This window comes from Pongo abelii, chromosome 11, assembly GCF_028885655.2.
Source record: "Pongo abelii isolate AG06213 chromosome 11, NHGRI_mPonAbe1-v2.0_pri, whole genome shotgun sequence".
NCBI classification, from domain to species: Eukaryota; Metazoa; Chordata; class Mammalia; order Primates; family Hominidae; genus Pongo; species Pongo abelii.
The window spans coordinates 128,405,750-128,431,495 of NC_071996.2; the positions used below are offsets into that span (position 1 = coordinate 128,405,750).

General features: G+C 39.5%; 1 protein-coding gene across 7 annotated transcripts in view; it reads right to left on the reverse strand.

The window, feature by feature from the left end:
• DOCK10 (dedicator of cytokinesis 10) overlaps window positions 1–25,746 on the reverse strand; it is a 280,263-nt gene that overhangs the window by 155,414 nt on the left and 99,103 nt on the right. For all 7 annotated transcript variants that reach the window (XM_063713072.1, XM_063713071.1, XM_024243212.3 and 4 more), the window contains one exon: window positions 14,311–14,430. In XM_063713072.1, the coding sequence (XP_063569142.1) occupies window positions 14,311–14,430 (120 nt within the window). The remainder of the gene's footprint in view (window positions 1–14,310; window positions 14,431–25,746) is intronic.

Genomic DNA, 25,746 nt, shown 5'->3' on the forward strand with positions numbered 1-25,746 from the left:
ATATCAAAGGATAAACACAGTCCCTTTTAGAAGCTAACTGTGCGTGTGTGCGTGAGCCTGTGTGTGCACATGTAGTCGTAGTTAGTGGTGGGAAGGAAGAAAGAGTGTTTAGTAAATCTGAACCTTGAAAAAAATAGGTTGTGTTTTTGGTGTCTTTATTTTTGCTGAAATAAGCAAACTTTTTCAACTTCCATGCTAAATAAACAATATTCTTTTAAATGAATATATGTTAATTAAAATATTAAGTACTTCTTAAAAAAAAATCACAAACAGAATTTCATAGATTATTGCCTCTTGTATGTCTTCAGCCCATGAAGCACAGGAGAATGAAATGCCCTAAAACAGCAAGTTTCCATTTCCAACCATCTGCTTCCTTTAGTCTGTGCACCTCAGTAGTTATAGGGATGCTCAGGTGATGAGTCTGTGACATCCATGGTATCAACAGCTGAGATCTCGTATATTGCACATCCCCCAAATCACAGCTATTCATTTAAACTGCTCTAGATTAGCTGTTGGAACAGATAAGAATCTCCAAACCCATCCTCAGTATTGGAGAAGATGGGTAGGGAGGGGTCAAGGGAGTTTTGTCTTCCGACTTCACAGCCCTTGCTGGCAGCTCTGCCACCAAGGGTGGCGTCCTTCCCATCGTTCCTTCTCTTCCAATCCTGGACTCTTATTTTCTCCAAATCTCTCCTTTCTTCACTCCTGATGTAAGCTCGGTAACTGCACGACATTTTATTTTGTTCACTTATAACCTCAGTGCTAGTAGGATACCTAAATGATTCTTTGTTGAATTTATTGACTGTGTGTACATGTGTGTTCCATAAGAGGATGAGTGTGTGGGAGCATATATGAGTGTGTGGGGAGTGTGTGTGTGTGTGAGCATGTGCAATCGGGTGGGTGTGTCTGTGCAATGAGTGTGTGGAGTGTGTGTGCATGAGAGTGTGCTGCATTTGAGTGCGTGTGTTCGTATAGTGTATGTGTTATGTGAGCATGTGTGGTGAGTGTGTGGTGTGGTGTGTGTGTGGGTATGTGTATGTGTAGTGTTAGAGTGTGTGATGAATGTGTATATGTGTGAGAGCGTGTGGTGAGTGTGTATGTGTATGCGGTATGAGTGTGTGTGGTGTGTGTGTATGTGAGGTGTGTGTGTGTATGTGTGTACTTGTGGTGTGTGTGGTGTGTATATGGTGTGAGTATGAGTGTGGTCTGAATCTGTGAGCATGTGCAATTGAGTGTAGTGTGTGTGTGCAATGAGTATGTGTGGAGTGTGTTAGTGTGTATACATGAGAGTGTTGCATTTGAGTGCATGTGTACGTGTAATGTGAGTGTGGTAGTGTATGTGTGGTGTGAGTGTATGTGTGGTGTGAATGTGGGCATGTGTGGTGTGTGTGTGGCATGTGTGTGAGTGTGTGTATATGTATGTGTGGTGTGAATGTGTGTATGGTGTGTGTGGTATGTGTGGTGTGTATGTGTGGTGTGAATGTGTGTGGTATAAGTGTGTGTATGTGTGGTGTGTGTGTTTGTGGTGAGTGTATGTGTATGTGTGATGTATATACGCACGGTGTGTGTGTGGTGAGTGTATATGTGGTCTGTGTGGTGTATGTGTGGTGTGTGTGTGTGTGTGTGGGGGGAGTGTGTGTATGTATGTGTGCTGAGTTTATGTGTATGTGTGGCATGTATATGTGTGGTGTGTGGTGTGTTTGTATGTGTGTGGTGTGTATGTGTGGTATGAGTGTGTGTGGTGTGTATGCGTAGTGTGAATGTATGTGGGTGTGTGGTATGTGAATGTGTGTAGGTGTGTCTGCACGTGTATGTCTGTACACATGTGAATAGGTGTGATGTGTCAGTGTGAGTGTGTGTGGTGTGTGTGGTGTGAGTGTGTATGTGTGGTGTGAATGTGTGTGGCGTGTGTGGTATGTGAATGTGTGTAGAGTGTGTCACATGTGTATGTACACTTGTGAATGGGTGTGATGTGTCAGTGTGTGTGTGGTGTGAGTGTGTACGTGTGGTGTGAATGTGTGTGGTGTGTGTGGTATGTGAATATGTGCAGAGTTTGCATGTGTATGTACACATGTGATTGGGTGTGATGTGTCAGTGTGAGTGTGTGGTGTAAGTGTGGTATGAGTGTGATGTGTGTCTGTATGTGGTGTGAATGTGTGTGGTGTGTGTGGTATATGAATGTGTGTAGAGTGTGTCTGCATGTGTATGTCTGTACACATGTGAATGGGTGTGATGTGTCAGTGTGAGTGTGGGTGGTATGTGTGGTGTGAGTGTGTGTGTGTGGTGTGAGTGTGTATGTGTGGTGTGAATGTGCGTGGTGTGTCTGGTATGTGAATGTGTGTGGAGTGTGTCTGCATATGTATGTGTGTACACGTGTGAATGAATGTGATGTGTCAGTGTGTATATGTGGTGTGAATGTGTGTGGTGAGTGTTGTGGTGCGTGTGTAGAGTGTGCGTGTGTCTGTCCACGTGTGAAGGGTGTGATGTGTTGGTGTGAGTGTGTGTGCATGTGCACATGCATGTTGGGAAGCACGGGGTTTGTATCCTGTGAAAGAGGAAGAATGTCATGTAGATTTAACAAGATCAGAGGATGAAAAATAATGAGAAAAGTAGGATCTAGATACATCAATGGTGAAAATGAATGCTCGCCCTAAAGCACAGCTATGGACTGAGCTCCCTGGGCCACTGCACTTGCTCCAGGATTTGACTGCAGCTGTATAAACAGAGCTCAGAAGAGGCTGTGGCTACCAATTCAAACCAGGCATAGGTGCAGGGAGCAAGCATAGTGCCACGGATGGAACAGGGAGCGGTTGCTTTGCATGCAAAGTAAGATAGAGTCAATTTGGATCTTATTATTTACATTTTACTTTTTTGTTGTTGTTGTTGAGACAGGGTCTCATTCCGTTGGCCAGGTTGCAGTGCAGTGGTACAATCACAGCTCACTGCAGCCTCGACCTCCAGGGCTCAAGCGATTGGCCTCCCCAGTAGTTGAGACTACAGGTGTGCACCACTATGCCTGGCTAATTTTCACTTTTTTTTGTTTTTTTTTTGTAGAGACGGGGTCTCACCATGTTGCCCAGGATGGTCTCCAGCTCCTGGACTCAAGTGATCTGCCTGTCTTGGCTTCTCAAAGTGCTGGGATTACAGGCATGAGCCACTGCGCCTGGCCTACATTTTACATTTTTAATTCCTTTAGAGTTCCCTTCTTCCAGTTGCTTATTTTATGCTATTCACTCTGTTAGAAGATAAATAGTAAATAAACTATATTGAAGTTTTGGAGTAGAATATTAAGAACCATGCCTAAATTGAGTTTTGGGGATTATTGCTGAATTTAAATGATCTGGGATGCCTTTGTTTCCTATTTGGATGGATAATTTACAGATATATGGTGTTACTTGCTTGGTTTCCAGGGAATATTACATATTATAATCTACTGGGAACATTAGACATTTTTCTTTCTAATTAAAAAAAATTCTATATTATGGCCATTATTAATAAAATTTTTATACAAAAATGCAAGCTATTCTTCTTTTTCATTTTCCACTAGAGTCTCCATTGCTTTCTTGACTTTTTAAAAAAATACTTTAAGTCTGAGGGAGAATAGAGTAACATGGCTCAGAATTAAGCTTATAATTAAGTAAAATGTAAATAATAAGATCTAAATTGGCTCCATCGTATTTTGCATGTGACACAACCACTCTGTGTTCCATCTATGTAGTAAACTTACTGTCCCACTACAATCACTGCTCTGTGACATAATAAAATAAAGTGGGCCAGGCACAGTGGCTCACGCCTGTAATCCCAGCCCTTTGGGAGGCTAAGGTGGGCAGACCAACTGAGGTCAAGAGTTTGAGACCAGCCTGGCCAACATGGCAAAACACCATCTCTATTAAAATATATATATATATATACACACAAAAAATAGCTGGGCGTGGTGGCGGGCACCTGTTATCCCAGCTACTCAGGAGGCTGAGGCAGGAGAATCACTTGAACTTGGGAGGTGGAGGTTGCAATGAGCCAAGATCATGCCATTGCACTCCAGCCTGGGCAACAACAGCGAAACTCTGTTTCAATAAATAATAATAATAACGTGAACACTTAGCTGATTTAAGCAGCTTTTTGTTTGTTTGTTTTATTGGTAAGTTTCTGGAATGTAGGCTTGGGTTCCCCATAACAGTAGTCACATGGCCACTAGATTAGTAATGTCCTATATTCAGATAGGCCCCCAAATACATAAGGTAATGTTCACATCCAATTTATGAGACCGCGAATTCATTCAGGTCGGGTTATAAAAATTGCTAAATCATGTGTACAATGCCTGGTGATCTCTTGTTATAAAATGATGTTGACTTTTTACTAAATAAGACAACAGGCTGAATCATGCTCTTGGAACCATGTGATAAATCTAAAATATTATTTTACAATATGTGCAGTTATTGCACATGTAATATCTTGCACAGGTTACACAAGGTATAGGAAAGAGAATGCATGTATGATGCATGCCCATAACGTGCTATTGATCTTAGTTGTATTTTATTATAATACTGGAGCATTTGTCTGAAAAAGTGCAAGGAGAGCCAGGCGCGGTGGCTCACACCTATAATCCGAGCTCTTTGGGAGGCTGAGGCGGGTGGATCACCTGAGGTTGGGAGTGCGAGACCAGCCTGACCAATGTGGAGAAACCCCATCTCTACTAAAAATACAAAAAAAAAAAAAAAAAAAAAATTAGCTGAGCATGGTGGCACATGCCTGCAATCCCAGCTACTCGAGAGGCTGAGGCAGGAGAATCAGTTGAACCCGGGAGGCGGAGTTTGCGGTGAGTCGACATGGCGCCACTGTACTCCAGCCTGGGCAGCAAGAGAGAAATTCCATCTCAAAAAAAAAAAAAAAAAAAATAGTGCAAGGACTCCACAAGTTCCACTTTAAAAACTGTGGCACTTCTCATTTTAGATCTCTTTAATGTGTCTCCACTGAAGCAAAAATGAATTGATCAAATATGAAGAAAACTATAAACAATCATATTTGGTAAGGGTTTTAATATGGTTACAAAGAATTTTTTCTTTTCTGAGAATCAGATGCTTTCAGACCACTACAAATTGTCTTGACCACAAGAGACTTCCTGTTCTCTTTTATAAAATTCTGGTCAACAATTAGTATAGCTCAATAGCATAAAACGGATCTGAAACTGCAGTGGAACTCAGCTGAGCTTCTCCTTTGGTGGTAGGATTTCATAAGGAGCCTATCTATTGTCCAGAGATCAGGCATTTGGAAATAAAAACTGTCCTGAAATGATGCATGCAGGCCTGTGTTTATAGTTTCAGGTCCATGAGATTCAGACATCTTCCGTTGCAGCCCTGTCACTTTCTGGTTCCTTGTAGCCTGCAGTGGGTGGCCTTGGCGGTTTTGTTACAGCCACCAATCTGCTGCTACACTGGCTACAGAAGACTTCCTTCCAAGCACATCAGGACCATCTCTCAATTGGCCAAAGGTCACTGTAAAAGTCTAAAAAAGGGCTGCTTTTCCTATCTTGGGGCTGAGAAAAGCTTCCTCTGACAGTATTGCAGCTTCCCCCTGTTCAAAAAGGAGGACAAAATGATGGTGTTTAAAGTAATCAATCAATCTAAGCTTGGGGAGTTATAAGCCTCACAACAAGAACTATTAACTAAAACTTCGTGATTAATGACCCTCAGCATGTGTTTAAAAGTGATTTTAACCTAAATTTCTCAGACATCGATATTGCCTTTTATTCTATTAGAGAATGTCCTTAGATTACATTAGCTGCTTGAAAAACATCTTTTACCACATTCAGAAGAGTATTGTTGTGATTTTATTTCACTTATTGTTTAAACACATGAGAATATTACTTTAGTACCTGACTTGTGCTTTAAAGGGAAGGCCCTTCTTGTTTTGCTGGGGTTAAACCGTATGGCAAATACACAAATAATGAACAGTTGTCTGTTACTGGATAGCAGTCATTCCAGCCAAGTTAAGCATGAAGACACAGTGTCGTAGTATTTAGGTATATAGTAGTGATAGAATTCTATAAGATGTTCAAGGTGTTTTACTCTTGGATTGACAAACTACTGAGCCAGTCATTTCACTTCTTTTTTGTGACTTGTTTTCCAGGCCCCAAAACATGTCTCATCTCCTCTAAAGAGGTGAGGACCAAACATTCTACATATGGGAAGATGTGAGCATTAATAGAAACGAGTTGCTCCAACAATATAAAGACACCTACTGCACCAGGACCTCCCCCTGGCAAAGACTCTGCGGTCTGTGGTCTGAGTTTACCATCCAAGAAAGCCCAGTGAAGACGGCTGCCTGCTGTGAGAACTGCAGACATGGTCTATGGAAGAGAAATGGACTGAAGAGCGGCCCAGCACGGCCAGCTCTCACCGGCTCCATCCCACCTGGCTGCCTGCATTTCTCCTTCAGGGCCAACCTCATTCCTGCACAGGGCCTTTTCCCATGCTCCTCTGCCTCTCCAAAAGTCTTTTTCTTTCCTCATTCTTTCAAAATCTCAGGTTTTGTATAGATGCCAGCTCCTTTTGAAAAGCTTTCTAATTCATCCAACACACATTTCTCTTCCCTGAATGTTATTATTTACTCTCTGTAGCACACATGAAGTGTGCAGCTTACCTATAGAATATTTTAGGCCCAAAGGTTATGCTGCTGATGAATTCAGCCAGTCATTTTACCTGTGTGTTTTATTGTTTATAAGCAAGCCACATTACATCTGCTTTGGGGGTAAAATATACCAACTGTAAAATAAGTTTTGCCATGTTCCTTATTACTCCTTTGCTATGTTCCATTCATTCCTTTTAAAGAGTAAAGTGCTCATATCTAGATATATGTTTTCATGATTGCTTTGTATCCTTCCTGTGATTACGTGCACCACCTCTAACCTAATACATAGAATGGCTTTTTAAAGAAACCATCTAATTGAGATATAACTGATCTGTCATAAAATTTATCCTTTAAAAGTATAGAATTGAGTGGTTTTTCATATATTCACAGAGTTGTGCAACCATTACCATGATTTAATTATAGAACATTTTCATCATACCCAAAAGAAGCCCCATATCCACTAGCATTCACTTCTCATTTTCCCATCTCCCCAGCCCATGGCAACCACTAATCTCCTTTCTGTCTCTATGGATTTGCCTATTTTGAACATTTCATATACAGGGACTATATGGTCTTTTGGGACTGGCTTCGTTCACTTAATACAATACATTCAAGGTTGATCTAAATTGCAGCATGTATCAACATTTCATTCCTTTTTATGGCTGAATAATAATGACATTCCATTTTATGGATATACCACATTCTATTTATCCATTCATCAGTTGATAGATTATTTGGGTTATTCTCATTTTGGGGCTATTATGAATAATGCTTCTATGAACATTTGTGTCCAAGTCTGGTGTGGACATACATTCTTAGCTCAATCAAATACAGACCAGGGTCTCCACACACATTCTTACTGAAATGAAATAAACAACCAGAACTGTTTCACTACAGTACTTATTTTCTAATGGCATCACTCACTGTGGGATTCAGGAAGTTAATATTTCTCCCAACTTGTGTGCCTTTTTTTTCTAAGAAGCATCGGCCAAAAGCATGCTGTTTAGACAGAAACTAATAGTAAAAGTCAAGGTGCTTATGTTAGCTGTTTGTCCTTCCAGTTGCTCTATTTCCTTGAACAACAGCCTTTCCAAATCTTAACTTCATTAGCTTGTAAATGAGAGGAATATTATAATATAGAAAGAATCCAATTCGACAAAGACTATTATTCAGTTTTCAAATTGCAATTACAATGTTCTTACATGAACACCACGAGCCATTTAAAAGCCTGCTTTTCAGGCTTAAAAGCCACAGATTTAAAAGAGGTTGAGATTCTTATAAAATGTTAATCTTTGTCTCAGAAAAAAAAAAAAGAAAACTCATGACCTTACTGATTTGCAGTTTAAAACATATTCAAATCTTTCTGCTTCCTTTCCTAGAATGACCCTTGTGGTTGAGTCTAGAAGTCCCCATATACCATTTGCTTTTCATTGCTAAAGACATACTATGAAAAGAACAAGCCATAGGTATATTATGATATCCACCATTCTGAGTTTTAATAGCCAGTGAAAAGTGCAGAATGCCTTGGAGTGCCCTGGGACACAATTCTGACTTACTAATGTGAAGATGGAATTTGAGAAGATAATGAGACTCTTAAGCAACTGTAGTCATGTGACATAGACTTTTGACTTTGCAAATCGCACTGCCCAATGTTGAAAGTTTAACTGTTCAAGTGTAAGGTCTGCTTCTTATTCGTATTGGTGTCCTGGATATATACAGCTTAGATCACCAAAGGTGGTCCATGAAGGTAAATTGAAACAGAGTTTTACTGGTGTGGACAATATTGAAGTATAATTGATAGGTGGTCTTCCTACACAGTGTACAGTCTTACCAGCTTTCAGACATCAGAACTTTCTTATTTATAGTTTTGTACTTCCCAGAAATGATCTCAGGCTTTCTACATCTTTTGCTCAGAAAGAAACTCATTTCTGAGTTTCTCAACTTTTTTTTCTGCTACTTTGCATCAGCAAACTGAATCATTTGACAATATGATTCAATGTGTCCTTGAAACCATTTTTCTTAGCCCTTGCTTTCTTTTCTTACTTTCTTTGCCTATTTTACTGAGTCACACACTTTGGTGACTAAGTTCTTTATTTTTTGTTTTGTCCTAAAGTTTCTATTACTACCAGCTTGAAAAAGAAAGATGAACAAAAGCAGGAAATACAATTATTGAAGCAGTATAAGTTTTTGCAATGAATGGCTTAATAAATGCATCAATACTGCTTATTTTAGTGAATCATTAGGACACATGTAGTGCAGGAGTTCATACTGCTTAGTCCCAGAACCCACATACCAGGAGGACTAGCTTCTACCTGGTGTGCCAAAATAAAGGAAAGTGCTTCTGTGTCAGGCCCTTAACCTGGAAGAAAACTATTTTAATTCAATGTTTGATAATCTATTGAATGCCTATGAATCAGACATTGTGTTGGGTACTTGAAGTACAGATATGAACTGATTTGTCCCTTGCCTAGTAACAGAAAGGAAGTGAATGAGTAAGTGAAGAAGTACGCTAAAGTGTTAGAGGGCTGGGTGCAGTGGCTCACGCCTGTGATCCCAGCACTTTGAAAGGCCAAGTTTGAGGCTGCAGTGACTTGCCACTATACTCCAGCCTGGATAACAGAGCGAGACTCCATCTCTTTAAAAAAAAGTGTTAAAAGGCGAAAACTAAGCTTTGCTGATATCAGCTATAAGCCAGGCACTATATTAGAAGGAATGGACCTCTTTAAAAAGGAAAACGTGTTCTTAGTGCTGTTTTTTAAGGTGATACGTTGAGTTGAGTTGTGCCAAAGCAGGAAGTATTTTCCTTACCATCAAGCAAAGCCAATTACTTCATCCTCTTTGTTCTCAAAAATTTTGTTTCAGAATAGCCTTTTGGTTCCTCAAGGTACTCAAAGGATCAACATTATATTATAAAATAGCAATCTAGATGTTCTGAAATATAACTCATGAAATAAATATTTATTTTCCATCTGCTTTGTACCAAGTTCTGCTTTAGTTGCTGAAAATCTTTCAACGATCAAGACAGAAGACATCTCCGTCCTGCTAGAGGCTACCGTCTAACAGTGAGAAACAAGTGACAGAGGAGTGAAAAAGCAAACCAAGATATTTCCCAGTGGTGATAAGTGTTATCAAGAGAAGCAGGTGGGGTAATGTTATAAAGTAACTGGGTGTGAGGGCAATGTAGCTTGAAAGTCAAGGATGCTTCTCTGTAGAGGTGACATTTAAACTGAGCTGTGACTGAAAAATAGGAATCAGCTATACAGAGAGTGTAAAGGCCCTACAGAGGGGATGAGCTTGGCAAGTTGGGGGAACAGAAAGAATGCTTGATGTCTGTGCAGTGACTGAGGAAAGTAGGCTAGATGAGAGCTCAGAGATCATGGGGAACCAGATGACAGGGGTTATGGGAGGAGCTGGATTTGACTCTTAAGGCAATGGGAAGCCACTGAGAAGTTTTAGTCAGAGGCATGGCGTTATCTAATTTGTGTTCCTAACAGTTACCATTGAGTACTGTGTGTGAACAAATCAAAGCGGAGCAAAGAAGAAAGCAGAAGGACCAGTTACAAAACCACTTCTTGGAGGGGAGGTGTGGTCCAGGCATATGAGGGTATTTGTGGCTTGGGACAGCAGAGTGAATACAGAAAAACTTTTAATATATTCAGTCACAATATAAGAATACTGCCTTGGTGAAAAGTAATCTTTCTGGTGTACCAGATACCAGACGAAGTCTCTGATTCTCGGTATTTCTTAACCATAAGCATTCTAAATCAACTTGCTTTTTCATCCATAAAAGGGCATGAGCTCCTTAAACACAGGGCTTTTGCTTTTCTTGTCAGTCTCACTAGTCTAGGAAGTGCTGTTCTATATTCAGCAGCTCGTGGGTGCTGAATAAATATTGATTAAACAAACCGAGTAATGAATCATGTGTGCTGCAAGTGTGGGTGCTTGGTAACGTGGAAACATACGAGTGAGCTGGATTCTCCAATTTGCAGGGCAGAAACTGGATGAAAGACATTTAGAGGTGGGGGTGGGAAGCTTGGAGCTGCCCCTCTCCTTCCATCCCTCAATGCCTTGGGATTGGGGTGGTCATTCTATGACCACTTCACGTTGGCTCCGTGGAGACTGACCCCACACATCCCAGAGGAGCCTCGCCCACTGCTGAAGGGAGAGCCGAGGAAATGACATGCCTGCCGACTGCATGGACACTTCCTGTTGGTGCACCACATCCCTAAAATGTGACATAGGCCGTGGGTGAAGCAGGTAACATCAGAAGTTTACAGACACGCCTATATTCCACAAAGAGCATGAGGATAAAAACCAAAAACGCATGCAGTTGTACTGTATGTCAGCCAACTTTTTCTGTAAAGCATCAAAGAATAAATCTTTTCCAGCTGAATGTCTCTGTTGCCTCTACTGCAACTCTGTTGCAACCCTGCCTTTACATCATGAAAGCAGCCACTGACAAGAGGTCAAGGAATGGTGTCCGTGTTCAATAAAACTTTCTTTATGGGTATCAGAATTTGAATTTCAGATAATTTTAATGTGTTTTGAAATATCATCTTTTTTTTCCTTAAGCTATTTTAACAATCATAAAAACCATTCTTGGCTCATGGGACATAAAAAATAGGCAGCAGGTCACCCATGGGCCACAGTTTGCCAAGCCGTACTCTGTAGAGCAGGAAAAATGGAGAACAATCTTCACATATTATTCAAAAATAGGCAATTTTATGTAGAGATAATATCTAACACTATCCTTTTGTTTGTCCGTTGCTTAATGCAAATTAAAATTTAGCCATTTGGAGGATGTGACATTTGCTGATAGTAAGGATTAGGTAGCACTGAAAATCTCTTGGGCAGAGATGAATTGGAAACGATTCTTTGGACCACACTCCCCACTTTGTCTAGGCCCTGTTTTGTGTTTTCCACACAGAACCCAGATGAACTTTTAATATTTAGGAATCCACACTCAGGCATTTGTTGTCCTTCTTGAAACACTCCTGTGACTTGCCCTTGCCTGTAGTTAGAATAAGATGCAAATGCCTTATCCTGTCCAGCCATACCAATCTCCAATCTTGGAGCTCTTCAGGACCTTTACACCAGCTACCCCTTTAGCCTGAAACATGCCTTCCCGAGCATGGCCGATCCTTCTTGAGAACTCAGAACTCAGCTTAAATGTTGCCTTCTTAGAGAAGCTTGTCCTTGGTCACCTAGCCCAACACAGTTCTTACCCTACTCAGATTCTATCATCAGATTCTGCCTGGTTTTATTTTCCTCATAGAATTGGTCTTTATCTGAATTATCTGGTAAATTAATTGGTTTACCTTTTTGTTTGGAATAAGTAAATCTTTAATAAGTAAACCCACCAAAAGGTAAGCTCCCTTAGAACCCTAGATGATTTCTGTCTAATCACTGCTGTCTCCATTCATCAAATAATGCCCAGTATTCAGTATTATACATCATGTATTTGCTGAATGAATAAAGGAAGGAAATGGTTTGGGGTGTGTTATAGAATAGTATGTTTGGAACTGTGCTGGTCTTTTACCCCAGTTGGGAATGAGGGTGACTGTGTATGATGGGCCAGGATGGGGTGGGAGAGGGTAGGCTATGGCTTTGAGAAATGGGCAAGGACCACATCTTGAAGCAGGCATTGGGTCATGCTGAGGTGATTGCACTTCATTATGAAGGCAGTGGGGGAGCCATAGAAGGGTTTTAAGCAGCCACGGAATAAAATAGTTCAATGTATTTATTGGAATGTTCACATTGTAAAAATAAAGAGTTATTCTTGTATTGTCTGTTACACTGCTAAGGATGGTAAAGATCAAGGAGTAATCAGAGACATTCCTCAATTTAAATGAGCATGGAAAGATGCCAAAACAATCCAAACTCACTGCAAACTTTACAGCCCATCTACCTGCATCCTCCACTCTCTTTTTGAGCTGGGAGGCCTTGAAGTAGCATTTGACATATTTTTGAAGGACATAACTAGGAGAAAAGATGCTTCTGGATTCATGATTTTTGGTGGTGTTTGACATAAAGAGGCTGTTCAAGGCTGGACGTGGTGGCTCACCCCTGTAATCCCAGCACTCTGCGAGGCCGAGACGGGTGGATCACTTGAGGTCATGAGTTCGAGACCAGCGTGGCCAACATGGCAAAATCCCATCTCTACTAAAATTACAAAAATTAGCCGGGTGTGGTGGCATGCACCTGTAATCCCAGCTACTTGGGAGGCTGAGGCAGGAGAATCACCTGAACACAGGAGGTGGAGGAGGCTGCAGTGAGCCAAGATTACAGCACTGCACTCCAGCCTGGGTGACAGAGCGACACTTGGAAAAAAGAAAAAAAGAAAGAAGAAAGAGAGAGAGAAAGAAGGAAAGAAAGAAAGAAAGAAGAGACTGTTCATCAGGTTAATCTTCAGTCTGAAAAATGAAAATGAGGATGTGGAATTTAAAAAAATGTGGTTTAACTTTACGCTTGCAGTTCAACTTCCAGTGGCCTAGTCCAACCACGGAAATGAGATTTCTGCACGAGATAAGTCTCTCTCAAAATGTGCCAGCACTCAAGTGGAAGCAGTTTAAAATTTTGAAAAACATTGGAAGAGTTTCTTTCTTCCTATTTACAAATCTGCCTCCTTCCTTTCATGATTCTTCATACTTGAAACAGAAAATTATTAACTTCCATATACCTTCTTTTTCATGAATCCATGCAGGAAGATAAAAAAAAAACTCTTTAAAAGCCAGAAGCCAGACCTGCCCTCAAACTAAGAGAGAAAATGGAAGTTTGAGGCTGCTTGAGGAATGTGTGGGCACTGAGATCCATGCTCCCTGATAGAGGTTTGCATGGACAATGACTGTTTCACAGGGATCCCCTTCAGCTGCCTTTTTATTTGCCTTAAGATGTTGAAGTTTGTGATGTCTGAGACTACCTTTCTTTTAGGAAGAGACAGGAAAGTTTACTAACTGCCCATTGAGATCTCTGTTTGCACAGTTAGATATTAGATCACAATTTAAAAATCTTTAAGACCACAGGTAACAGTATTTTATGTTTGGAACATGTGGGTGCTTACCATCCACAACTTTGTGTTTGTCTCCAAAGCGAATTTCCTCTTCATTCATTATCTCTACTATCCTCAGAGGCTGTCTATGTGGTAGTGTGCATTGTCCTAAAGGGGACTATCTAAGACTGCCAATCTCTCCATGAAGATGTTCTAGCCTACCTTTCTTTGCCCCCAAGTGTCAGTATCTCCTTATGAAAGACAAACCAAGATTAAGGGTGATTTTTAAGAACTGCATCTTTTATGCTAATGGAGTCCTGTCTTTGCCATTGGTTGGTTTCTGTTGCTTGGAAGCTTTCAGTTAGAAATGGCTGAGGGAGGAAGTGCTCTGTGAGTCCAGGTAAGGCAGTGGTCAGAAACCCGGACATTGGCAGGCACACGAGTGCTAGCTGGAACCGGGCAGTGTCCTGGGCCTCCTCCCAGTCCCCAGTGGCCACGGACTCACTCAGCCTCCAATCTTTCAACTTGAGGGGGCCCTGGGGTACTTTCTATTATAGGATGTGAACTCCTGCTGCAGAGACTGAGATGTAGGGTGGCCACAGGGAAGCCTGGACTCTCTGAATCTACAGGGAAAGACAACGACCCAATGTGTAGGGCCCTCCTGAATCTAGATGGCTTGAGAAGAGAAGACTTACTGAAAAGTCATCACTCGGGAAGAATAGGAGATCTTGAAGAGGATCATTCCGGTAGGACTTTTCAAGTTCTTCAATGACAGTCTCATAATCCAAAGGCTCGAGAAGCCTAGGCTTTTCTTGCTGTAGAAAAAGAAAATATGGTATTAATCACTGACATATACCATCTCCCTTTTCTATGCCTGGTTGGATTTCATCTCTTAGTTATCATTGAGGCTTTGACACTGCACAGTCCTTCCAATGCAGTCATAGAGACTCCAGGAATATAGGGCAAAGCCACATAACTATTATTTCCAGATTTGAAATAATATGAGAAAATCCTAAAATACCTGATATCTCCCTCAGAAATTTAAGCTGTTCTTACTGAGTCCCCAAGGCTCATGATACCCAGCCCTATCACATCCACAGAATAGATGTTTATGTATATTTTATCTTTGTCAACATGAAGAAAGGCCTTCTGCTTACTTGCTATGGTATTATGATGATTATCATCATTTCTTCTGAATTAGATACTTCCTCATGAGTTCTGCTTGGGTCTATTTAAAAATGTTGGCACCTTGCTAGCAATCAAAGTATCACAGGCAGTCTTGGTTGTCACGAACACATGGATCCTGTGTCAGGATTAATTGCTTGGCTCTAAGCCTCTTTGTCTCTACAGAGACAAGCTAGGTCATTTTCTAATAGAACTGAAAGACAGGACTATTATGGATGCAGTGTGATGAAAATGGATAAGTGAAAAAATAGCTCGATAATCACATTGCATTAGATTCCTGAAGCCAGGAGTGAATGTGCTCCCCTCAAAGAAGCCCCCCGTAGTGCTAAAAATAAAAATAAACTAGAGGGAGAAACATGACAGTTTCATTATAGGGATGATGTGTTTGTTCCAATTGTACAGAACTCATAAGGTGAGAAAAATTGACCCTCCCCTGCCGCAAAACACAACAAAATCCAAAACAGAAAACCAAAAACACAATCTGCATCCTCTAACCCTTTTGATGAAGCATTTATGCCACCTAAGTGAAAAGTGGTGGTCCTCTGGGTTATTTTGGGGCTCCTAGAAGCTTGAGTGGTTCCTACGAAATTTGAACGCTGAAGTGATCCCATAAGTGAAAAAAATTATTATTTTTCTTTTTCACGTAAGTGACATCAACAGATACTTTCCCACCAAATTCTTCCTTCCCCACACTCACACATGCCACCCTTCCTCATTCTGCAAAGCACACAGAGTTAGCTTTGACTCCTAAGGCTTTCTTTGGAAGATCTCTTCTGATAAGGCCCTAGAAACTTTCATCAACATTTTAATAAATGCTAATGGGCTTTTCAAAGTAGCAGTCAATATATATTTTGATAATTTTCCAAATATAAAAAATAAAACAAAATGTGAACATAGTGAGCCAATGGCAAGGGTCATCATATACTTTCTACATTGGAAAAAAAACCCAGCTCACTTTACAAACGCTTAAGGAAACTAAGGGTAATGCCAGGTGAATATTCTGTCTAGAATGTCCTTCCAGAAAGGTGGCTAGTTTCGCAAAAAAGAAATACCCCGCACAATATTTGGAGAAAAGAAATTCAGTTGACCAACATATTTAATGAAAGAGCTGTGAGACATTGAGTATTTTGAGGAAGAAAATTCAGAGATGCTATGGCATGTCTTGGGTAGTGAAAAAAAAGTCTTTCTGGAATCATTGCCTTTTGATATTATTCTATTTAGACTTATTTTAAGTTCCAATTCCTTATTTCCCAGGCAAAGGTTAATTCCAAAGATTTAGATTGACAGCTCAAAAGGCAAATGCACGTTCCAGATGTTTGGTTTGCCACCCACATTTATTTTCTTTTTAATTGGCTTTGAATGTCTTTAAGTCACGGTATTTCACTCCAATTCAGCTGCAGGCTTCAGTAGTCTTTATCTTACCCTGCAGCATATTACTCTTATATTACCAACTGCCCCCACAGGCCTTCAAGTCTGAAACAGTTGGCTTATTCTGAAACCTGTTTTTCCTCCCTATTGAATGTGTAGGTATCAAATGTAGCAAACAAAACAAAATGTACAGTAAAACCCTTTCAGGAAGCTCTTACGTCTGCCTTAGATTTGGTTCATTGTTTATGTCTCTAAGAGTTCTTCAGCTTAAGTATATGATGCCCTTTGGTACTTACAGCAATAGTCCATGATGTGGCTAATAATACTTTTATCTTCTCCCTCCTCACACCAAAATGAGTAGAGATATGAGAGTGTGGTTTTAGTGTGTATTGTAATTTATAGGTTTAAAGGCAAATGACATATGGATGTTTTGAGAGGACTTCTATAATCGGGTTCTCACTATCTTTTAAATTTTATCACCCATTAGTCCCCAAATCCAGCATTATTTAAGGAGTTGGAGACAAGAAGATCTTTCAAAGAAGATCTTTTTCTGGTACCCCAATGTTACCTAAAATCAATCCCACCTAAATTAGTACAATAGGCAAATCAGAGCTCCCAAGTCACAAGTTATTAATAAAACCACAGAGAAACTAAATCCTAACTCTCCTTGATATACCCAAATAAGGGTCCCCGGTAGTTCGCCGTGATCATATAGTGGTTAGGACTCTGTGCTGTGGCCGCAGCAACCTTGGTTCGATATACCCAAATGAAATGTATGGCCTGCAAGCATCTAAAGGCATAATTTTAGGTATCCATTTCCGGCTATGACATCAATTAATGAATGATATTTATTAGGCCTTTCCTGTTTAGAATATTGCACTGAGGTTATTTTGACATGGAACTGCAAAATCCAGCAGATCTACTTCATGTAATTTACTAAGTTTTGGCCTCTGGAGGAATAGATTGGTGAAGTTCAATCTTTCCAGTGAATTTGTTGATCATTGTATAACATTCAAGATATTCAATGCATCATAATTTTGTGGACATAAGGTTAAAAAAGAAATAGCAATGATATATTCCATAGTGTCTAGAGCCTCGGATTAGGCCAAAGTTGTCACAGATGCTTTACACATCTGTGATGGCGAGAATCCGGGCTACATAACCAGTAGTTCTCTCCGCAGCAAGGGAGCTGCCTGCTTGGTGTAAAGAGACAGATGTATACAAGGATGGTGATCAGTTAATTTCTCACTATTGCTCCTTGCAGAGACATTGAGTGAAACTGGGGACTGAGCAGCATTGATTTACAGCTTTAACAAGGGTTGGGTTGTCCCTCTTGAATTTAATGTGCTTGTTTCTTTTGGAAATGCACCAACGGGGATAAGGTATGTGCCAAGATTACTCTGAATTGGCTTGGATTTTTATAGTGCTTTTTACTCTTTCTCTCTTTCTCTCAAATGAGTAATGAATTTCATTAGCTGTTCTAAAGTCACTCTGCATGGGAAAAGGCACCCACCAGTACCTGTTATTATGCATTACGGTTGGTGTTGCACCACAGTGGTGAGAGGCCCTATTCTTCTTACGGAGAATTAAGAGATTTCTTTGATCTAGTTCCCCAAATCCACAGCTCTCCTCCAAATCAACTTCACAGCAGAAGAATGGGCTCCTGTCACAAAAACAAATGCTTGCTTCCCATCTACCTGATTTCACTACTGAATGCCAAGACAATTATCTAAGCCCCAGGGTGGTAAAACTGTCATCTTTGTAATAGTCTGGGCTACCCAGGACATCTCAATTGGTTTGAAACAAGCAAGAACAAAGTATTCCATTACAAATATCTGAATTATTTTCACCACTATAATTCAAGATCAAATGGATGAAGAAATGACATTGAAGAAAATAAGCATTTGAAGTATGTAACACTAAAAATTACATGGCTAAATTACCAACCTTCATATTCCTCCAGAATGGAAGTACAATCTAACTGAAACATAAGCTAGACTACCCAGCCTTATTTTGGAAAAATCCGAAGTATAAAGTAGAGTGTGAGTATAGGTTTTCTATGTTATGATGCAACAGAGAGTTTAACATATACTCTAGTGCCAGAATTCCTGGGATTCCAGTTTTGGCATTGCCTCATATGAGCTGTGGAACTTCAGGCATGGTAATTAAAATCCCCATGCATTAATTTCTCCATCTGTAAAATGGTTTAGTAGGTGCTGCCTCACAGGATTAAATGAGATAATACTTTTTAAACCCTTAGAAGAGCCCACACCTATAATCCTCATTACCCAAGTGTTAATAGATAAAGCCTATGGGTTTTTAATGTTCACTAGTCAGGGATTTAAAGCATCAATATTATAAATTTAATGTCTACAAAGAGCAAATAGTGGGCACTCAATAAATATTTGTTAAATAAATAAATTTATATTATTTCATCCAGATCCAAGAATTCCTTTTCCGGGATTCTATCTTAAAGAAACAAGCCCACATATAATCCAAGATTTATACGAGGATGTCTTTGCAATATTATCTTTGTAACAAGATGGAGAAAATACAGTCACCCTAATCCAAAGGTGTAAGGGAGAAAGGTAGTCTAGTGGAGACTATACTCAATGAGTGAAGACTCCAGAGCTGCTGTTCCGAACAAACAGTTTATCTTTTTCAGAGAACTGTGTATGGTGGAGATAGGCTTAATGCTGTGATGCGCTTTGGGAAGGACATTGAAACTAGGATAAGGGTTGGCATAAATCTGTGAATGACTATTAGTACATGCCATAAATAATGGTGCAGTGCATGCCATAAATTTACTAAACACTTCAATTCTTCAGCAAAGTTAGTGAACTCACAATATTTTGCATATAATTGGCTTTTCTTTTTGGAAAACACAAAGGGGCTGGAGTTCATGATCAAGATGGCGAGCATTGGTACGAAAGGAAAGATAAAGAAAGGGCACTCGCTACCTCAGAAGGAAAGAGGTTAAGGTCACCTGGACAGTGGTTCTAGATTCATAGCTATTATGACACTAGAGTTTGAGCCCAGAATACCCATATCTCTAAGGGATAGTAAGGGCACCAAGTAGCTAAAAATGAGAAACAGTAAATCATCATGGGTAAGAAATAATACATTCATCCTAAGAAACAACACATATCCATTAAAACTAAATTTTTTAAAGTTTGTAATAAAAAGCAAAATTGCTTATGTATTATTGTTCAATAAAGTGGTAATAAATATAATACAACAGAATAAACACACAAGATTTAATAAATTTAAAGAGAAAACATTAGAAATATGGATCCCAATATTATCAGTTATGATATTTAGGATTTTGCCACTTTGATTTTTCTGCATTCTCCAAATTTCTACAATGAACATGTATTGCTTTCCTCATGGTGAGAAAATGAACTTGGTTTCTCAAAACTATCATGCGTTCATGGAAACACTGGGGAGTTATTTGATTTTAAAATTGTTTACCCTTTGAAAATCCACCAGAGAGGGAGCCTAGAAAAATCACAGTGAGACTTCACATAGAAGTTCAACCATTAACAGTTTCAAGTAATTAAGAAAAGATACACAAAACCCTGGGGAAAGGAGACCAGGGAAAATAATTACAGATTATATATGTGATTCTAGAAGCTAATGTCAGCAAAAAGGAGATGGGCAATTAGCAATTTAATAACTAAAATATTTTTCACCTCTGTAGGGAACCATCAACATCTGGTAACTTACTTAAATACTCATGTGTATTGGTCATTGTCACAAAGGATTAGAAATCAGAATCTCTATTTGGAAGTTTAGGATTTCTTACCTACCAGCTACGTAACTTCGACAAGTCATTTGCAACAGCTGATATTGGGATAAATGGGAAAAGGGCAGTGTTGCTGCAAAGATCAAGTAGATAAAGTATGAAAAGTGGTAAGTGAACCACTGAATATCAAACAAATGTAGACTTGTTTTTATTTGAAGATGATTGAAAATTACCCTACATGTTTTACCCAAGAAACGTGTGCCAATCAGCTAATTAAACCAACTACAATGAATTCTTCATGTACCAGGAACTGTCCTATATTCTTTCATATTTATTATTCAAATTTTATTAAAATAACACTCTGAAAATTAATGATTCTACTGGAGGCAAAAATGGTAGTCATAACGAAGAGTACTCAAACAAAAAAAGGACAGCTTCTCCTTCCAGAATCTCCTGAGTGAAGTCAGTCTACTCTATCCCCCATAGGAAAAAGGAAAGCAATCTACCTAATTATGCATATCGGCAAATGAAAGTGACTTTGAAATTCTACCTTTGTTTTCCTTGAGAAATAGCCTAGAAAATATTTTCATGTATTTATACTTGCAGATCAAAAGAGAAGGATTAAATTTAGGATTGGTTTAATATTAGACTCATTAGCTTTGCAAATAGAAAAATCTAAAGAACAATCAATGTTGCAGATACTTTGAATATCTTTCTGCAGCTCTGACTACACAGATACAAGGTGAGCTTGTCGGCACTGGGGAGCTAATCAGGAAAAGGACTGATGGAACGAGGAAGAGAGAACATCTCTGTGGCAAATTCCTCGTGACTGAGGGCCGCATATTTGGGATCTACATTTTGAATGTAATTAGGGAGCCATGTCTTGGTTATTCACCATTGGGGTTGCTCTAGTTTTGTCTATCTGAAGTAGTTATTCTTGGTTCTCTTTTTCAGAAAACCTAGTCTTTTCAAGAAACACTATGAAAAGAGCGTTCCCCACTTCCTTTGAGAAGTTGTACGTTCTTTCTGTGACATGCGGTAGATCCTGTGATGCCATTTGGACCTCCCTCTTCCTCAGCCAGCGCTGTTGTTCCCATATATCTGAACTTTTATTCTATTTTCAATATTCATAACACAATTAATCCTGTATCTGAGTGGCTTCTTTAGTTTTCAAAACTATTCATCCTAGTTAATGACACAGAAAAACTAACAAAAAATAGGTATTTAGTTTGGCACCAATAGAGTAGGCTCTATTAGAGCACCACATGCTAATTCTTTTTCAATTCTCTTCATATCTTGACACACGGACAAGCAGATCACTCACAGTGACGATTCATGGGGTCTTTTGAGAGACCCTCCAAAAATTCCAATCTTGAAATCCCCAAAACAAATGAGAAGCAACATAGCTGTTAACTAATTTCAGTGTTATATCAAGATAACTGATTAGATTTCTTAGAAGAAATAGAAGATCTAAATGACACATGGATTCTTTAGACCTTAACTTAATCCAGGACCCTTTGACCTTAATGTAATTGGAATGAAGCCAACTTCCACGCCACTTGTGTTTAAAACAAATGAGAAGATCGGAGAAAGTCCATACAGCTGGATCCACGGCCGCAGCTGTCAGCCTGGGTCATGTAACAGATTTAATTTAGCCTTTCATCAGAGGGAGTTCCCCTGGAGAACCTCTCAAATGTTTGAGCTTCTGAAAACAAGGCTACTTTTTCCTACCAAAAAGGAAGTGATTAAGTAAAGAATAAGCCATCTTACACTAACCCTTTAACCTTCTGTCTGTCTTGAACCACACAGTTTCATGAGAATGGAAAAACACCAGCCAAATCAAAGTTAACAACTGTGCAGCTGGGCAAACTCAGATTAAGCTGAATTTGGAAATGGCTCCCTTGGTAACAAAGACGGACACAGATCTCACAAGGAATCAATCAGCAGTAACTCCTTGAATGTCTTAGTCCATTTCAGTGACATAAAGCAGGTGAAAGTCGGTAAAGCATAAAATGTTTTGCAGATATAAGGGATGACTGTATTGTTACATTCAACACACACATTATAGTTAGAAAAATCAGAATTTTCTATTTTGTTAACCCTTAATTTCTTTAGAGAAAGCAAGGACACAAATGAACTTTATAGGATTTGTGATGTAAGGTGCACTTTCAAACTAAATTTGGATCTTTGAAGTCTTATTTTCTTTTTAAAGAAATCTGACCATGTATATCTCTTATGAGCATGTTAAAATTCACACATATTTGTATAGCAAACAAAAATGAAATTTAAAAGTGGCTGCTTCTCCGTATTTGTAAAGAAGTAGAAAATATCCAAGAAGATCTAAATCAAACTAAAGTACATGTCTCATTTAGTTTTCTAGAAACACTTGAATGATAATAAATATCATTAAAAATACATCACAACCCAATTACAAGGCTGCCTGACACAAGGGAAATTAATGCCTTAGAGTAAACTGGAGAATTTTAGATTAATTTATATGAAGCCTGTGATGAGAGCTGTCACCAGCTTAACCTCAGATACTATCTTATTATTTTAATCATCACAAAAACATTCACTCACAGGTCAAGTGTTATACATGCACGTACATGTCACACATACAAATGTAAATAGTTTTATCAACAATAGGCATTTTATAATTTCAATATGTCTTTCCATAATGACAGACAGTTCTTTTATTTCCTTTCCTACATGTGGCTACTTGAAGTTGAATATGCATAGTGGATATTTGTTGTCTTTTGGCCTATATAGCACTCATCCTATTTTCTTTTAGTACTAGCATTTTAATTTCCTTTTGGGGACTTACTTCTTTCCACATTCCCATAAGAAGCAGTCATGGTGGATTTGACTAATTAAAGCATCCTGATTTTCTGGCATCAAGGGTGTGTGACCCCAGCAAGACCCATTCAACTCTTTCCTGCCGAACTCTGAATCTTGAGTGGAAGGATGCAAACGTTGATGAAAGGATTGGAATTGTTTCATTTCTGGGGCTACACTCCCACCAGACTTTCCATTAGTTACAATCATCAAAACCACCCATTTCCCACTGTCCTGAGCTTCTCTAAGTCCATTCCTGGTTCTTTTCTGAGCCCATCTCTCCACCCTTCCTTCTGTCCCCTTCTCTGGACTGTGTTTTTTCATTGGAGTAGGTTTCTAATGCTTGCAACTATAGGAATCTAATGAGATATAATACAAGGAATAGTGCCTAGAATAAGGGACTATTATTTCCTCAATTTTTATGTTTATTTGGATTTGAATGGTCTTAAAGGAGGACCTCTTTTAGCCAATGACTCCTGTCTTTGAGGTGTGGAAATTTAGGTTTGGTAAACTCCTGACTTACCAATGCAACCCAAGATTGTCTCATTCTGTGAAAAGTACATCAGGTATCAAGCATCCTGAAAATGGGGGCTTAAGAACCTTCCTGGTTCTCCAGGGAGATACATTCAGTGCAGCCCCGATCTCTAATTTTCCATTAAGCCTTACCCATTCAACCTATCACTCTCCTATGACACCAGAACATCTGGAAGCCAAAAGATGAGTTTAAGACCCCATTTACCTTCAGTGACCATAGTCACATACTATAATTTTGCTCTCTGTAGGAGGTGCCTGGTTGTGTTGGAAGTTCTGGCAAACCGCGGTAATATACAGCAGATCAGACACACCTAAGCTAGCAATGGTTTAGTTATGTCTCATCTGTTGTATATTATAGGGGTTTCACCTTTCTTCCTCCCCCATTTTCATCTTACAAGTCACATTTGCTGTATTTATTATAGTAAAACTAATTCATATGTGTTTTCTTGTAGAACTAACAGTCACACCAAATAATTGATAATAATGGTAACAATACACACTACCATTTTAAAATAAATTACCCTGTAAATGCCAATAATGGTTATTTTTCTACTACCACTATTATACATAATCAATGGCAAAGACCATAATCAGTATTTAATATCTTCTCTCACTGAATACCAATATCAACCCTGGAAAAGATCATTACTGCCTTTTTTTTTTTTTTTTTTTTTTTAGATGAGTAAGCTTGGATTTTGAAGACTTTAACAACTTGGCTGCAAGCTGATGGAAAAATTGACATTCTAACTCAGCTCAGTTTGAAGCCTGTAGTCCACTCCACTCCACCAGCAAAGAACATAGCCTTGCAGAACAGAGAACAGAACACAGAAATGCTTTTTCTTCACTCCCTGTTGGGAGGATTCTGGAATAGAGCTGTGATTTGGCGTACTATTTCTGCTCCCCTTTTGAGTTTCTGCAGCAAACAGCAAGAGAAGGCTGGGGCTTGTATAATAAGGTCACCGGGCACCTCAGGGGAACAAAGTGGTAGGGAAAGAGGACCAGGCTGGGCCTGGTGGCTCAGGCCGGGTGTGGTAGCTCACGCCTGTAATCCCAGAACGTTGGAAGGCCAAGGCGGGTGGATCACTTGTGGTCGGGAGTGTGAGACCAGCTGGGCCAACACAGTGAAACCCCGTCTCTACTAAAAATACAAAAATTAGCCAGGCGTGGTGGCATGCGCCTGCAATCCCAGCTACTCGAGAGACTGAGGCAAGAGAATCTCTTGAACCCGGGAGGCGGAGGTTGCAGTGAGCTGAGATCTCGTCACTGTAATCCAGCCTGGGCAACAGAGTGAGCCTCCATCTAAAAACAAAACAAAACAAAACAAAACAAAACAAAAAAAAGTTTATAGGAGGGAAAGAAAATGAAAAGGTAGATTTAAGGAACCATATAATGAATGATATCAGTGTGTATGTCAACATCCACAATGAAAATTTCTACCAGTTGAGGGAATCTTTAAAATCAAAAAGTTTTGTACCACCGCCACCTTCCAGGAAATAAAGGGTTGCTGGGATCATGACCCTCCTTCCTGTCCCTGTTGGTACTCCTCTTCTCTAACAAATGGTCCAGCCCATGCTCAGAAGCTTGGCTCACTTTTGTTTAACTCTTCTGCCTCCCTTCGCAGTCAGCTGCTAGGGAAAGGAAGACCATTCTTAGTTAAATTACAGGTACCCCTCCCATTTCCATTTTGGAAGCAGCTTCTCTGCAGCTCCCTGACACATGAGCTAACTGTTCCATGTTGGGGCTCACACCCAGGTCCTCTGATCTGTGTTCACCTGGATTCTTAGGCAGACCAAGTTTCAAAGCTCACATCTCCATTTCTTGGATTAAATTCACATCCCCCGGTTACTCCTGCTTCTTTGCATTCTTCAACCTGTCCATTTCCAACATTCACTCCTGCTTTCCTTTGTGTTTCAACCCTGATTCAGCCTTGTTTCACTGTTCCTAGAACCAAAATCCTGGCTCCTGGAACCCCATCCATTGCTTCTTTCAGCTAACTGGCTTGTTTCACAACAGCCTAAATAAGTAACGCCCTATGAATGGTTGTACAAAACAAAGAGATAGCACCTAATGAAGCACAGATCACCAGTAAGGGAGGCTTCTCACATTAGCATAGAAGATTCAAGAAGAAAAAACTGACTTGAACGATAATAGTACAATACGATATAAAATAATGTATATTAGAGATATGTTAAAGCTATTCAGATTATATCCTCTACTTATAGTTTTCATTTTTATTTTCCTATTAAAGTGCTAATAGGTACTTTAAAGATGAGAGGATGAATTTTCATGGGTATCCAGTTTTCCAAATACTTTGAAATCCTGCAGATTAATGACCCATAAACAAGTAGCAACTTAAAAACAACAAATCACATTTATTTAAATATGTTCATATATTTTTATGACTGCAGATGATTGATATAGTAATTCAACTTAATTCTGTTTTTAATCTTTCTAAATTAGGACA